This window comes from Leptidea sinapis, chromosome Z (assembly GCF_905404315.1).
Source record: "Leptidea sinapis chromosome Z, ilLepSina1.1, whole genome shotgun sequence".
Lineage (NCBI taxonomy): Eukaryota > Metazoa > Arthropoda > Insecta > Lepidoptera > Pieridae > Leptidea > Leptidea sinapis.
This window is the reverse complement of record NC_066312.1, coordinates 33,101,022-33,115,070: the sequence shown is the minus strand read 5'-3', so window position 1 is coordinate 33,115,070 and position 14,049 is coordinate 33,101,022. Positions and strand designations below refer to the sequence as shown.

Below are 14,049 nucleotides of genomic sequence, written 5' to 3'. Positions count from 1 at the left end.
CACGGCAGATATAGGCGCCGTTGTGGTTCCCATAATCTAGCCGCCATCCTGTGCAAATGAGCCTCCCACTGGTAAAACTACGCCACTTTATAAAAGAGTAAAGGCTAGTAATAAAACTAAATAAACCAACCCAGTTTTTATTACGTACGTAATTACACAGACGAGTAATAATAGACTAAAAGGCTCTTGGGTCCGGAAAAATATAAATGTTTTCCTGAAACAAATATTTAATCATTCAGCGAGTTGCTAAAAAAGCAACTCAAGAACATTTATCTATTTATCATATTGGGATACAGATAGAATGGCAAAAACTTCACTCAAAAGTAGAGGTTAACTTCCTTTCGTATCTAGCTTTCCTTTAGCAATGTCCTATTTTTCTATAATCTTTATGAGATGAGAACTAGACGTTAAATATAATGAAAAAAAATCTGATATGCACAGAATTGGATCAGAAAAATTAAAAAAATAGGCATCATCACGAACTTTTGGCGAAAATACCACATCACATGGAAGCGATTTACGATTTAGTAAAACACGGTGGAATTCGCAATAAAAATCATAATTTATAAATATTTTGAGTAAAGTGTCTTTTATATCTTATATAATAAGAAAATGTAACAGTTATCATATTAACATTGTTAGTAATAATCATTCGACGTTGTGAACGAAAACGGTGAAGTGCAACGTTTGATTGCTACTATATAAATAGGAGTAGATAAGGTTACCAAATATCATCATGTTGTCATATGATTATAAATTGAGAATATAATTAAAAAAAAATTGTTTAATTTGTATTAGTTGGTGTAACTTCAACGAGATAACAAAAATGAATGAATGAATTGCATGATTCACCCCATCATCATATTCGAAGGTAAATACTGAATTATCGGTTCTTCGCTGTGGTCAAATAAGCTATGTGTGTGCACTATTTGTAAATAAAAACACAAATTAAAAAATAAAATTTAAAACAAAACCCTGTAGATGGCTCGTAAAGTTCAACACTGAACCGGTTTCATTGAAAAAAAAAAAAAGAATTGAAACCATTTTAATAATACTTCTTGGTTCGTGATTTTTGTTCTGATGATTGTATTTTGTTATTTAGTATATTTTGTTTTTTCTATTGTTTTCTCTATTGTAATTAGTTATTTTTTTTTGTTGTAATGTTGCAATGTAGAACGTACGGCACTCCACACAAACCCAAGTGGTTTATGGGTGCTATTGTATTGTGTTATCCTTTATGTTCCTTATAATAAATAAATAAAAATAATAATAATTTATGAATGAAAGTAACATTCCAGAAGATTTAAACTGTCTAAAGTCTTTGGATACACTTCTTTCACTTCTAGTCACTCTTTTCACTACACACCGTGAATTTGAGTATCACTCTGGCTATAAACACAAAAAAAGTACGAAAAAATAGTAAATTTAATTAAAACACATCGTACGTATACGAGAATTTAATTTAATTGGTTTTACAATCTCGTTGGTTTTAGACATAGAAGTAGTAGCATTTCGATCAATTATTTATATCACATTTAAAAATAATCTACAAGTTATAATGAAAATTTAAACTTCTTTGATAGACCTCCTTCAATCAACCAGGCTGTACCACTTTCAGCTTTTTCAAATATTTCAATCGCCGCTCTGCCCACAGAATCAACTTTTTGCCAAAGTTGAACTTTCATAAATTCAGTAACGTAATCACTTATTGTATCATCGAACAGACTATAATTTTTGACCAGGTTTGTTTCAGTTAATCCTGGGCATATTGCCACGACTCTCACACCAGATCTCTTGAAATTGTATTGATGTCCGAGTGATTTGGTAAATCCCAAAACAGCAATTTTTATGCTTGATACACGGGACTAATCGGTTCGCTTCTAATTGCATAAACGGACGCTGTATTTGTGATTGTTCCACCTTTTCCAAATTTATCCATCCAATTGTGTTCCCAAAACATAAAAGATAATTCAATTAATGCGATAACATTTACATCAATACTTCTTCTTACATCTTTGTCCTGTACTATCCCGGCGTTATTCACCAAAACATCAACATCCTTGAAGGTATCAGTTATTGTTTTACAAAGAGTCTTGGCACTTGTTACATCACAATTGGCAAAGTATACCTTATCGTTCCCATATTTTGAACTAAACGTGTTAACTGCATTACCTCCAAGTTTTTCATTGATATCAACTAAAATAACTTTATTGGCACCTTTTTCGAGAAATCTATCAGCTATCTCGTAGCTCATGCCGGAAGCACCACCGGTAATCAAAACCACTTTATTCTTGATATCTTTCGATATCATGAACTTCAACAAGTCTAGCTTGAAATATATACAGACTGTTATTTTATAAGAATGTGCATTCTTTATCTTCAGATTAATATGACCTGCAGATAATCTTGATATATATAATTAAATCGTAATCGTGCCGTGTCTGTAGATAAAATACAAAAAATTAAACATTTAGTAGGTACGTACTAATGCCATTCGTCTGTGCGTTAGTGCATATTAATCACTTAAGCAGATTAAATAAAAATTTTGTTTCCCATTTTGTAAATTTCTTGTATTTATTGTATTAGCGACAGTAGAAGTTATTTTATCTGGATTGTAATGGTACAATTTAGGCAAATTGATTCTATTTTATCTATAATATTTAGCTGAAAAATTAAGATGGTATAATTGACCAATTAATGGGGCGTTACCATTTTGCCACAAAGAACTAGACACAAAAGTGGAATGGGGAATTGCAATAAAAAAAATATTGTTGTTGTTTGTTTGTTACTTTTGAATTAAGTTCCTGGATTTACAACATCTCCCAGTAATCTGTATTTTAATTAAGTACAAACTAAACACGTAACTTCACGTAAACACGTATTCTGACAATTCCAAACAAGGCTAGGTAGGATATTTGGTTCTATTATGGAGTCTCGACGCCAACCTTCTGGCTTCATCACCAAATCTCTTCTTTACTAGTATTTTTACGTTCATGTTTGGAAAATCCTTCACTATAACTATTTTATTTAATCAGCTGGTTATTCCGCGTAATTTATAAAAAAAAATATTCCTGAAATCACAATTTTACTTATATGATCTACCATCATGAACCACCACTACTTATGTCTCGTTTAAGAGGACCAGTAAGCTTAGAGTAGGTGTGTTTTCTAATTTTAACGGTAATGGTTGGTGCTAAGATTGAACAAAACATTTTTTCATATTATACTTGAGACAAATATGCATGCTGTTACAATATATAGACAAACACTGATGAAATTAATACTTATATTAAAATTTTCAATTCCTATGTACTTTAAAAAAGGTATGCCGTGTCATTTGTGGGCAAACAATTCAACCTGTCTTATCTATGAACTAAAAACTTAACTTTGGTTAGAGCAGACAATTCCAGCACTTGCCTGGCTACTTAACATTTTGTTTTCATAAAACAAAATGTAAGAACACTCCCTTGTAGACCGTAACACACTTAGAGTCGAGTTTCTGACTCAGGCGTTGCCTTCTCCGCCGATTTGAACAAGATCAAACAATAAAAATCAAGAAAAATGGCTGTTAATATAATAAATTTAATTCAAACACGTATGTGTCGGACGTATCTAACAATTTTATTTAATTTAATTTACAATCTCCTTGGTTTTAGAATTAGTGCGTTTCAATCTGTTATCAGATTATAAAGCATTCCAAAAGGTAGGAACGTAGGCAATTTAAACTTCTTTGATAGGTTCACCTCCTTCAATCAACCAGGCTGTACCACTTTCAGCTTTTTCAAATATTACAACCGCCGCTCTGCCCACAGAGTCAACTTTTTGCCAAAGTTGAACTTTCACAAACTCAGTAACGTAATCACTTAAAGTATCATCCCAAAGACTATAATTTTTGTGCAGGTTAGTTTCAGTGAATCCTGGGCATATTGCGACAACTCTAACACCAGACCTCTTGAAATTGTATTGATGTCCGAGTGATTTGGTAAATCCCATAACAGCAAATTTTGAAGCTTGATACACGGGACTAATGGGATAAGATCTGATTCCATAAATGGAAGCGAGATTTATAATTGTTCCACCTTTTCCAGATTTATCCTTCCGATTGTGCTCCCAAAACATAAAAGATAATTCAATTAATGCGGTAACATTTACATCAATACTTCTTTTTACATCTTTTTCGTGTACTATCCCGGCGTTATTCACCAGAACATCAACATCCTTGAAGGTATCAGTTATTGTTTTCCAAAGAGTCTTGGCACTTGTTACATCGCTATTGAAAAAGTATACCTTATCGTTCCCATATTTTAAATTGAACGTTTTTATTGCATCACTTCCAAGTTTTTCATTGATATCGACTAAAATAATTTTACAGGCGCCTTTTTCAAGAAATCTATCAGCTATTTCGTAACCGATTCCAGAAGCACCACCGGTAATCAAAACCACTTTATTCTTTATATCTTTCGACATCATGAACTTCAATAAGTCTAGTTTAAAATATATACAGACTGTTATTTTATAAGAATGTGTATTCTTTATCTTCAGATAAATATGACCTGCAGATAATCTTTATATATATAACTAAATCGTAATCGTGCCCTGTCTGTATATCAAATAAGAAAAAAATTTAACATTTAATAGGTACGTACTAATGCCATTGGTCTGTGCGTGAGTGCATATTAATCACTTAATAATCAACATAATTGAATGTGTTTTTATATACTGCGGCACCCTCCACGTGTTATATAGCAAAGTGTATTAGCGACAGTAGAAGTTATTTTATCTGGATTATAATGGTACAATTAAGGCGAATTGATTCTATTTTATCTATAATATTTAGCTGAAAAATTAAGATGGTCTATTTGACCAATTAATGGGGAGTTACTATTTTGCCACAAAGAACTAGACACAAAAGTGGAATGGGGAATTGCAATAAAAAAAATATTGTTGTTGTTTGTTTGTTACTTTTGAATTAAGTTCCTGGATTTACAACATCTCCCAGTAATCTGTATTTTAATTAAGTACAAACTAAACACGTAACTTCACGTAAACACGTATTCTGACAATTCCAAACAAGGCTAGGTAGGATATTTGGTTCTATTATGGAGTCTCGACGCCAACCTTCTGGCTTCATCACCAAATCTCTTCTTTACTAGTATTTTTACGTTCATGTTTGGAAAATCCTTCACTATAACTATTTTATTTAATCAGCTGGTTATTCCGCGTAATTTATAAAAAAAAATATTCCTGAAATCACAATTTTACTCATATGATCTACCATCATGAACCACCACTACTTATGTCTCGTTTAAGAGGACCAGTAAGCTTAGAGTAGGTGTGTTTTCTAATTTTAACGGTAATGGTTGGTGCTAAGATTGAACAAAACATTTTTTCATATTATACTTGAGACAAATATGCATGCTGTTACAATATATAGACAAACACTGATGAAATTAATACTTATATTAAAATTTTCAATTCCTATGTACTTTAAAAAAGGTATGCCGTGTCATTTGTGGGCAAACAATTCAACCTGTCTTATCTATGAACTAAAAACTTAACTTTGGTTAGAGCAGACAATTCCAGCACTTGCCTGGCTACTTAACATTTTGTTTTCATAAAACAAAATGTAAGAACACTCCCTTGTAGACCGTAACACACTTAGAGTCGAGTTTCTGACTCAGGCGTTGCCTTCTCCGCCGATTTGAACAAGATCAAACAATAAAAATCAAGAAAAATGGCTGTTAATATAATAAATTTAATTCAAACACGTATGTGTCGGACGTATCTAACAATTTTATTTAATTTAATTTACAATCTCCTTGGTTTTAGAATTAGTGCGTTTCAATCTGTTATCAGATTATAAAGCATTCCAAAAGGTAGGAACGTAGGCAATTTAAACTTCTTTGATAGGTTCACCTCCTTCAATCAACCAGGCTGTACCACTTTCAGCTTTTTCAAATATTACAACCGCCGCTCTGCCCACAGAGTCAACTTTTTGCCAAAGTTGAACTTTCACAAACTCAGTAACGTAATCACTTAAAGTATCATCCCAAAGACTATAATTTTTGTGCAGGTTAGTTTCAGTGAATCCTGGGCATATTGCGACAACTCTAACACCAGACCTCTTGAAATTGTATTGATGTCCGAGTGATTTGGTAAATCCCATAACAGCAAATTTTGAAGCTTGATACACGGGACTAATGGGATAAGATCTGATTCCATAAATGGAAGCGAGATTTATAATTGTTCCACCTTTTCCAGATTTATCCTTCCGATTGTGCTCCCAAAACATAAAAGATAATTCAATTAATGCGGTAACATTTACATCAATACTTCTTTTTACATCTTTTTCGTGTACTATCCCGGCGTTATTCACCAGAACATCAACATCCTTGAAGGTATCAGTTATTGTTTTCCAAAGAGTCTTGGCACTTGTTACATCGCTATTGAAAAAGTATACCTTATCGTTCCCATATTTTAAATTGAACGTTTTTATTGCATCACTTCCAAGTTTTTCATTGATATCGACTAAAATAATTTTACAGGCGCCTTTTTCAAGAAATCTATCAGCTATTTCGTAACCGATTCCAGAAGCACCACCGGTAATCAAAACCACTTTATTCTTTATATCTTTCGACATCATGAACTTCAATAAGTCTAGTTTAAAATATATACAGACTGTTATTTTATAAGAATGTGTATTCTTTATCTTCAGATAAATATGACCTGCAGATAATCTTTATATATATAACTAAATCGTAATCGTGCCCTGTCTGTATATCAAATAAGAAAAAAATTTAACATTTAATAGGTACGTACTAATGCCATTGGTCTGTGCGTGAGTGCATATTAATCACTTAATAATCAACATAATTGAATGTGTTTTTATATACTGCGGCACCCTCCACGTGTTATATAGCAAAGTGTATTAGCGACAGTAGAAGTTATTTTATCTGGATTCTAATGGTACAATTAAGGCGAATTGATTCTATTTTATCTATAATATTTAGCTGAAAAATTAAGATGGTCTATTTGACCAATTAATGGGGAGTTACTATTTTCCCCACAAAGAACTAGGGACAAAAGTGGAATAGGGAATTGCAATAAAAAAAAATACATTCGCTTCCCAATTTTAAAATTTGTCTACATTATTTTGAATTTGGTGAGAAGGTAAACATAAACGACGAAATTATTAAAAATCGATATACCACCAACTTAAAATGTGGAGAAAACCTTATTATTTAGTTTTGAGTTAACTAGCTGGATTTTAAACATTTCTCAGTACTTGGTATTTTTATTAATGATGAACTAAACATTAAAGATACCAAGTCCACGATTATAAACTTATGGATACATGAGTGCATGAAAATTAACGACGAATAACCATAAAAATGTATATAAATTGTAATAGAAAGACATATACAGAAAGAGTACATCTCATGACCGTTCTGAAAACTCCATACACTGCTAGGATATTTGACAAGGATCGGCTAATAGACTTACTTCTACAGTTTTATCAGATTGTAAAACATTCCACATGGTAGGTACATAGTAAAGTTAAACTTCTTTGATTGGTTCACCTCCTTCAATCAACCAGGCTGTACCACTTTCAGCTTTTTCAAATATTTCAACCGCCGCTCTGCCCACAGAGTCAACTTTTTGCCAAAGTTGAACTTTCACAAACTTAGTAACTTAATCACTTAACGTATCATCCCAAAGACTATAATTTTTGACCAGGTTAGTTTCAGTGAATCCTGGGCATATTGCGACAACTCTAACACCAGACCTCTTAAAATTGTATTGATGTCCGAGTGATTTGGTAAATCCCATAACAGCAAATTTTGAAGCCTGATACACGGGACTAACGGGATAAGATCTGATTGCATGAATGGAAGCCAGATTTATGATTGTTCCACCTTTTCCAGATTTATCCTTCCAATTATGGTCCCAAAACATGAAAGATAGTTCAATTAATGCGGTAACATTTACATCAATACTTCTTTTTACATCTTTTCCGTTTGCTATCCCGGCGATATTCACCAGAACATCAACATCCTTGAAGGTATCAGTTATGGTTTTCCAAAGAGTCTTGGCACTTGTTACATCACAATTGGCAAAGTATACCTTATCGTTCCCATATTTTGAACTAAACGTGTTAACTGCATCACCTCCAAGTTTTTCATTGATATCAACTAAAATAACTTTATTGGCACCTTTTTCGAGAAATCTATCAGCAATTTCGTAGCCCATGCCGGAAGCACCACCGGTAATCAAAACCACTTTATTCTTGATATCTTTCGACATCATGAACTTCAACAAGTCTAGTTTAAAATATATACAGACTGTTATTTTATAAGAATGTGTATTCTTTATCTTCAGATAAATATGACCTGCAGATAATCTTGATATATATAATTAAATCGTAATACTGCCGTGTCTGTAGATAAAATACACAAAATTTAACATTTAGTAGGTACGTACTAATGCCATTCGTCTGTGCGTTAGTGCATATTAATCACTTAAACAGATTAAATAAAAATTTTGCTTCCCATTTTGTAAATTTCTTGTATTTATTGTATTAGCAACAGTAGAAGTTATTTATCTGGATTGTAATGGTACAATTTAGGCGAACTGATTCTATTTTATCTATAATATTTAGCTGTAAAATTAAGATGGTATAATTGACCAATTAATTACCATTTACCATTAGTTACCATTTCGCCACAAAAAACTAGGCACAAAAGTGGAATGGGGAATTGCAATAAAAAAAAAATACATTCGCTTCCCAATTTTAAAATTTGTCTACATTATTTTGAATTTGGTGCCATAGTAAACATAAACGACGACATTATTAAAAATCGATATACCACCAACTTAAAATGTGGAGAAACACTTTTATTTTCTTTTAAGTACCTGGAGTTAAACCATGTCTCAGTATTTTGTATTTTTATTAAGGATAAACTAAACATTAAAGATAACAAGTCCACAATTATAAACATATGCATATATGAGTGTACGACATAATAGGGTGATCAAGTAGTAATTGTAGAGAGGGACAATAACCATTAAAATGTAAATAAATTATAGTATAATAATATACAGTGCGTCTCATGACCGTTCTAAAAAGTCCAAACAATGCTAGGATATTTGACAAGGCTCGGATAATAGACTTACTTCTGCAGTTACTAAGTTCTGTAGATAAAAAGATTAGATAAGCAATTGATTTGAAGACGGTTAGTTCACTTTAGTTATTTTCATAGTATTATGTCCAATGGTACATTGTTATGGGGCAGTGCAGCCGATATTAATACCATCTTTGTGCTACAGGAGAGGGCTATTCGCGCTATTCGGTCCTTATAACTTTATACCTACGTCCTAAAGAATCATTAAGAGATAAATTTAAAGAAATAATAAGTTTAAATATCTGATCTCAATATATTTTTGATAAGGCTATGTTCATAGGCACATTTACGAATTTTCTACAAACTGTGATAATCATAATGTTACCAGGGACAAGCAACAACTTATTATGCCTTCTACTCGGTTAAGTCGAGTTATTAAGTTCTTTGTGGTGCGATGTTATATGCTTGTGTGTACAAAATTTTTCTGGGAATGCTTTTTATGTTGTCATGATCCTAGAAACTGTACAACACAATTAATGTGGTACGAAATTCAAAAGAGTGCATAAAGCCTTCAAACACACAAGTCTAAAAAGGCGCGTTATATCTAGCTAATGCCTTTTACATCTTATAAAAAAATATAACTGTGTTTATAACAACTTTGTTTATAATATCATTCAACATTGAGAATATACCTAAACGGTTAAGTGCAACGTTTAATTGTTGCCATTAAACAAAATGGATTTGATAAGATAACATAATATAATTATAGAATAACATAGTAAAATTATAATAATAGAATAACATAATATAATTATAAATTATTTAATAAATTATATAATATAATTAAATATAATATAATTATGTTATTCTATTATTATAATTTTACCAAAATAATTTAAAATATTATTGTTTTAATTTGTCTTGGTGTAGCTTTATTGAGGCACCAATAATATAAATTGATTGATTCAGCCCCATTATCCTATTCGAAGATGTAAATGGAAGGAATAAAATACATTATACTGGGTCGTCAGTTCTTTGCTGGGGTCTAACAAGTGGTGTACTATTTGTCAATAAATACATATGAATAAAATTAATTTTCGAGTAGATTATGAAAAAGTTTTGAACACACTTTTTTGCTAGGAAGTCTTTGAACATCTGCCGATCTCAGCAACTGACAGGTCGAAGAATCTTCATCTACTGACCACAATTGAAAAAAGATCCGAGGTTGGAGTTTAGCTATACGTTCAGCCTTCTGTGCTGATATATACGATACTGCATTAACTGCAGTGAACGAATATAAAACATGGATGCATTTCTGACTCTTCATAATAGCGCAACTTAACAATACCGTTAGTGGGCAGGGCTTACAAACTGTCCAGGCACGCGAATTAGTTGGTTAGGCGAGTGAGTACGATCTTTTTTTTCGACTCCTTCTACTCTCATATAAAAAAAATGAGTACGTGCCTTCTTATTTCACGTTATTATTCATTAAGATTAATATAAGACAGGGGTCGTAAAGATTATGGATAAAAGCTGTTCAATTAGAGACATGGAAATGATTACTAATAATATCTAACAAGACATCTCAAATGTCATCACTTTTATTTAAAATTGAAGATTTCCAAATTTCTATTTATCCAGTGAGAAATTCACAATGGTTTCTAAGAGCGCTGTACGGATTGGTACCAGGAGAATTTATTTAGCTTTATGGCAATCCGATTCTGTTCAATGACATTAATTTAATTCCTTTAAAAAAACAGAATTTTTAAGCACACTTCTGCACTTCATTGCAAAAATGCTTCATATACTGATCTAACCAAAAATTAAGTTTATTGACGATTTTTCATCGAATATAAATAACATGCTTGTAATAAAGTGCGTCATATTAATCTTTCAAACATAAAATTATATTCAGTGTTGTAACACTAAATTTCTCTACCTTTTTCATTTTTAACCATATCAATTTTGTTTCTAAGTTTAGTGTGAATTCTTTTTATGATTTTTAATAAATATTCTGGTGTTAATTAATTTATTATTGACAATTCATTTATGATTTAAAAATAAAATAATAAATACTCACAAATTCTTAAATGAAACCTTCACCGGATATTATATGTAGCCTAGCTATTTTCTCCTAGCACCACAGGATTCACAGAAGCGTTGTCGGCCCATTCGAAAAGTGTACCTATGCCCTTTTTTGAAGGTAAACTTTAATCTAGCTAATATGTTTAGTTCAAAAATCAATTTCTTTTATAATGACTGATCCCCTCATGCATAACGCATATATCGTCCACATATGTGCTAAACATTGACAATATCTCAAGCGCGCGAACCAGTTACAATTACAGATAAGCACAATTCAATATCGACCCAGATTTAATACCAATAAATCTCTTTATTTAATGCAGTCATAGTTTACTGTTTTGTGACTTAACGGTAGATAGTTTGACAAGACTGCTTCCATGTTTTTTATGCGTATGATTAACTAACACTGTGAATTCGAGTATCAGTGTCGCTATAATTATCGTAATTACGAGAACAATAAAAAAAGAAGAAAAATGAAAGTTAGTAAGCAACCCTGTGCAAATAAATGCAATAAAGCCATTAAAGGCATTTATTTTCTCAAAATTTATTCCTTTAGAATTCTTTTTGATATCATTCAAACACATCATTCGTATTAAAAAAAATATTTTATTTATCTTCTTGGTTTTGGAATTAGTTTTTTTCGCGTTTCAATCTGTTATTTTTATCAGATTAAAACATTCCACGAGGTCGGTACATAGTATATTTAAACTTCTTTGATAGGTTCACCTCCGTCAATCAACCAGGCTGTACCACTTTCAGCTGTTTCAAATATTTCAACCACCGCTCTGCCCACAGAGTCAACTTTTTGCCAAAGTTGATCTTTTAAAAATTCAGTAACGTAATCACTTAACGTATCATCCCACAGATTAATTTTGTTTATTAGGTCAGTTTCAGTGAATCCTGGACATATTGCCACGACTCTAACACCAGACCTCTTGAAATTGTATTGATGTCCGAGTGATTTAGTGAATCCCATTACAGCAAATTTTGAAGCTTGATACACAGGTATAATCGGGTCAGCTCTGATTGCATAAAGGGAAGCAATGTTTAAGATTGTTCCCCCATTTCCAGATTTATCCTTCCGATTGTGCTCCCAAAACATAAAAGATAATTCAATTAATGCGATAACATTTATATCCATAGTTCTTTTTACATCTTTGTCGTTTGCTATCCCGGCGTTATTCACCAAAACATCAATATCCTTAAAGGTATCAGTTATTTTTTTCCAAAGTGTCGTGGCGTTTGTAACATCAAAATTGTAAAAGTATACCTTATCGTTTCCATATTTTGAACTTAATGTTTCAATGGCATCCCTTCCAAGTTTTTCATTGATATCAACTAAAATAACTTTACTAGCGCCTTTTTCGAGAAATCTTTCTGCTATTTCATAACCGATTCCAGAAGCACCACCGGTTATCAGAACTACTTTATTCTTCATATCTTTTGACATCATGAACTTAAACAAGACTAGTTTAAAATAAATACCGACTATTATTTTATAAGAATGTGTATTCGTTATCTTAAGATAAATATGACCTGCAGATAATCTTTTTATATAATTAAATCGGAATCGTGCTGTCTATACTCTACGTACACAAAAAAATTAAACATTTAGTACTTCTTGATAGTTTTATTATAAGTTTGGATGAGGACAGTGCAGGACCTATCGTCGTGGAGATCGTTGGCTTTTATCATGTTATAATAAATTGCCCAGGACCCAGTCGTCAATACAAAATGTTATTATGAGGCAGCAATCTTTATGTATGGAATAAACAGCAAGGCAAAAATTCACACGAGTATGGCCATGAATAATTTAGCTTTCGCCTCATGCAATACTTCCGTGTTGAAGCAGTGTTATTTAGAAGATTTACAGCCCATTTATTTAGATCTACCCGCATTTATATCTTAGATTATATTATGTCATGCAACGTTCGAAAGAATTTGAACCTTAAGACGCGGTCATACTTCAATATCCACGAAGATTGGTTTCTTAGACAGTCGATTACAACATAACGCAATTAACATAATATTAAACCCAATAGTATATTTATATATAATTTGAAATATCGAATAAAAAATTTGGATATTGCTCTCAGAAATTAATTTGGAGTCGAAATCTCAGAATCTGCAGCCCATAAATACCCATTTGCAGCTAAGCCACATGATCAACACAAATATTGTATCAGACTGACTAGGATTATAAGTAACCAAGTAGCGTTTACAATCCTAGTCAGTCCGCACATTAAGAGGAAAAATTAGCTCAGGCCATGTTAAGATTTTATAATTTTAAAACAATATACGGTCGCAACAAAATAATCAGTGTTAAAAGGACATCAGCTTCAGCTTCGACTAAAATCGTGAGTTAGAAACACAAAAAGGGACATACATTATGTTCTCGGCAATTTCTTCCTCCAAAAATTAACCAAATTTACTGTGTCTCTACTGCACCTTATATAATTGATCCGTTTTAAGCACTTTTTGAAATAAGCAAAAACAATAATATCACAAAACGGAACGATTCGGAATTTTGTCGATTTTCGTCTCGCGTTGCACGTTCTGTGTCTGAATGCCAACTGAACGCGCATCTAACGTCATTTTGTTTGTAAAGGTCATTTGACCGCTGCGTGGTTCAAAGGGAAGCTTAGCAGCCGCATTAATGTCTTAACGTTTTGTATAAATTTGCTTGCTGGATTTATCGTTGAAAAAACCAAAAACGCCGAAAATAAACTTATTATTGAGGAGTTCCCTGTATTAGTATAATTTCTGGTTTAATTAAAACTTATTCTAAAGCTAATGATACGAACAATGCCTATTTATATAGAACTAGGTTTTGTTGTAAAAA

The 14,049-nt window shown here is 32.0% G+C and overlaps 3 protein-coding genes and 1 pseudogene across 4 annotated transcripts; all 4 read right to left on the bottom strand.

Moving 5' to 3' along the window:
* Nucleotides 1-1,455: 1,455 nt before the first annotated feature.
* LOC126979171 (alcohol dehydrogenase 1-like) lies at nt 1,456-3,075 on the bottom strand (annotated as a pseudogene).
* A 485-nt stretch (nt 3,076-3,560) lies between these two features.
* LOC126979173 (alcohol dehydrogenase 2-like) lies at nt 3,561-8,642 on the bottom strand. Its single transcript, XM_050828418.1, has 2 exons — nt 8,391-8,642; nt 3,561-4,553 (listed from the first exon to the last, which is right to left on the bottom strand). The coding sequence occupies exon 2, from the start codon at nt 4,468-4,470 to the stop codon at nt 3,721-3,723; it is 750 nt and encodes a 249-aa protein (XP_050684375.1). The 5' UTR covers nt 4,471-4,553; nt 8,391-8,642; the 3' UTR covers nt 3,561-3,720.
* LOC126979172 (15-hydroxyprostaglandin dehydrogenase [NAD(+)]-like) lies at nt 5,734-11,707 on the bottom strand. Of its 2 annotated transcripts, none has more exons than XM_050828416.1 (2): nt 11,203-11,707; nt 5,734-6,726 (listed from the first exon to the last, which is right to left on the bottom strand). In XM_050828416.1, exon 2 carries the CDS (start codon nt 6,641-6,643, stop codon nt 5,894-5,896), a length of 750 nt encoding a protein of 249 aa, XP_050684373.1. In that variant the 5' UTR covers nt 6,644-6,726; nt 11,203-11,707; the 3' UTR covers nt 5,734-5,893. The 2 variants fall into 2 exon arrangements, with proteins under 2 accessions (XP_050684373.1, XP_050684374.1); XM_050828417.1 differs by lacking the exon at nt 11,203-11,707 and adding an exon at nt 8,063-8,519 and having other exon boundaries at nt 5,734-6,398.
* An 86-nt stretch (nt 11,708-11,793) lies between these two features.
* LOC126979174 (alcohol dehydrogenase 2-like) lies at nt 11,794-12,658 on the bottom strand. Its single transcript, XM_050828419.1, has one exon. It carries the CDS (start codon nt 12,655-12,657, stop codon nt 11,911-11,913), a length of 747 nt encoding a protein of 248 aa, XP_050684376.1. The 5' UTR covers nt 12,658; the 3' UTR covers nt 11,794-11,910.
* Nucleotides 12,659-14,049: the final 1,391 nt, after the last annotated feature.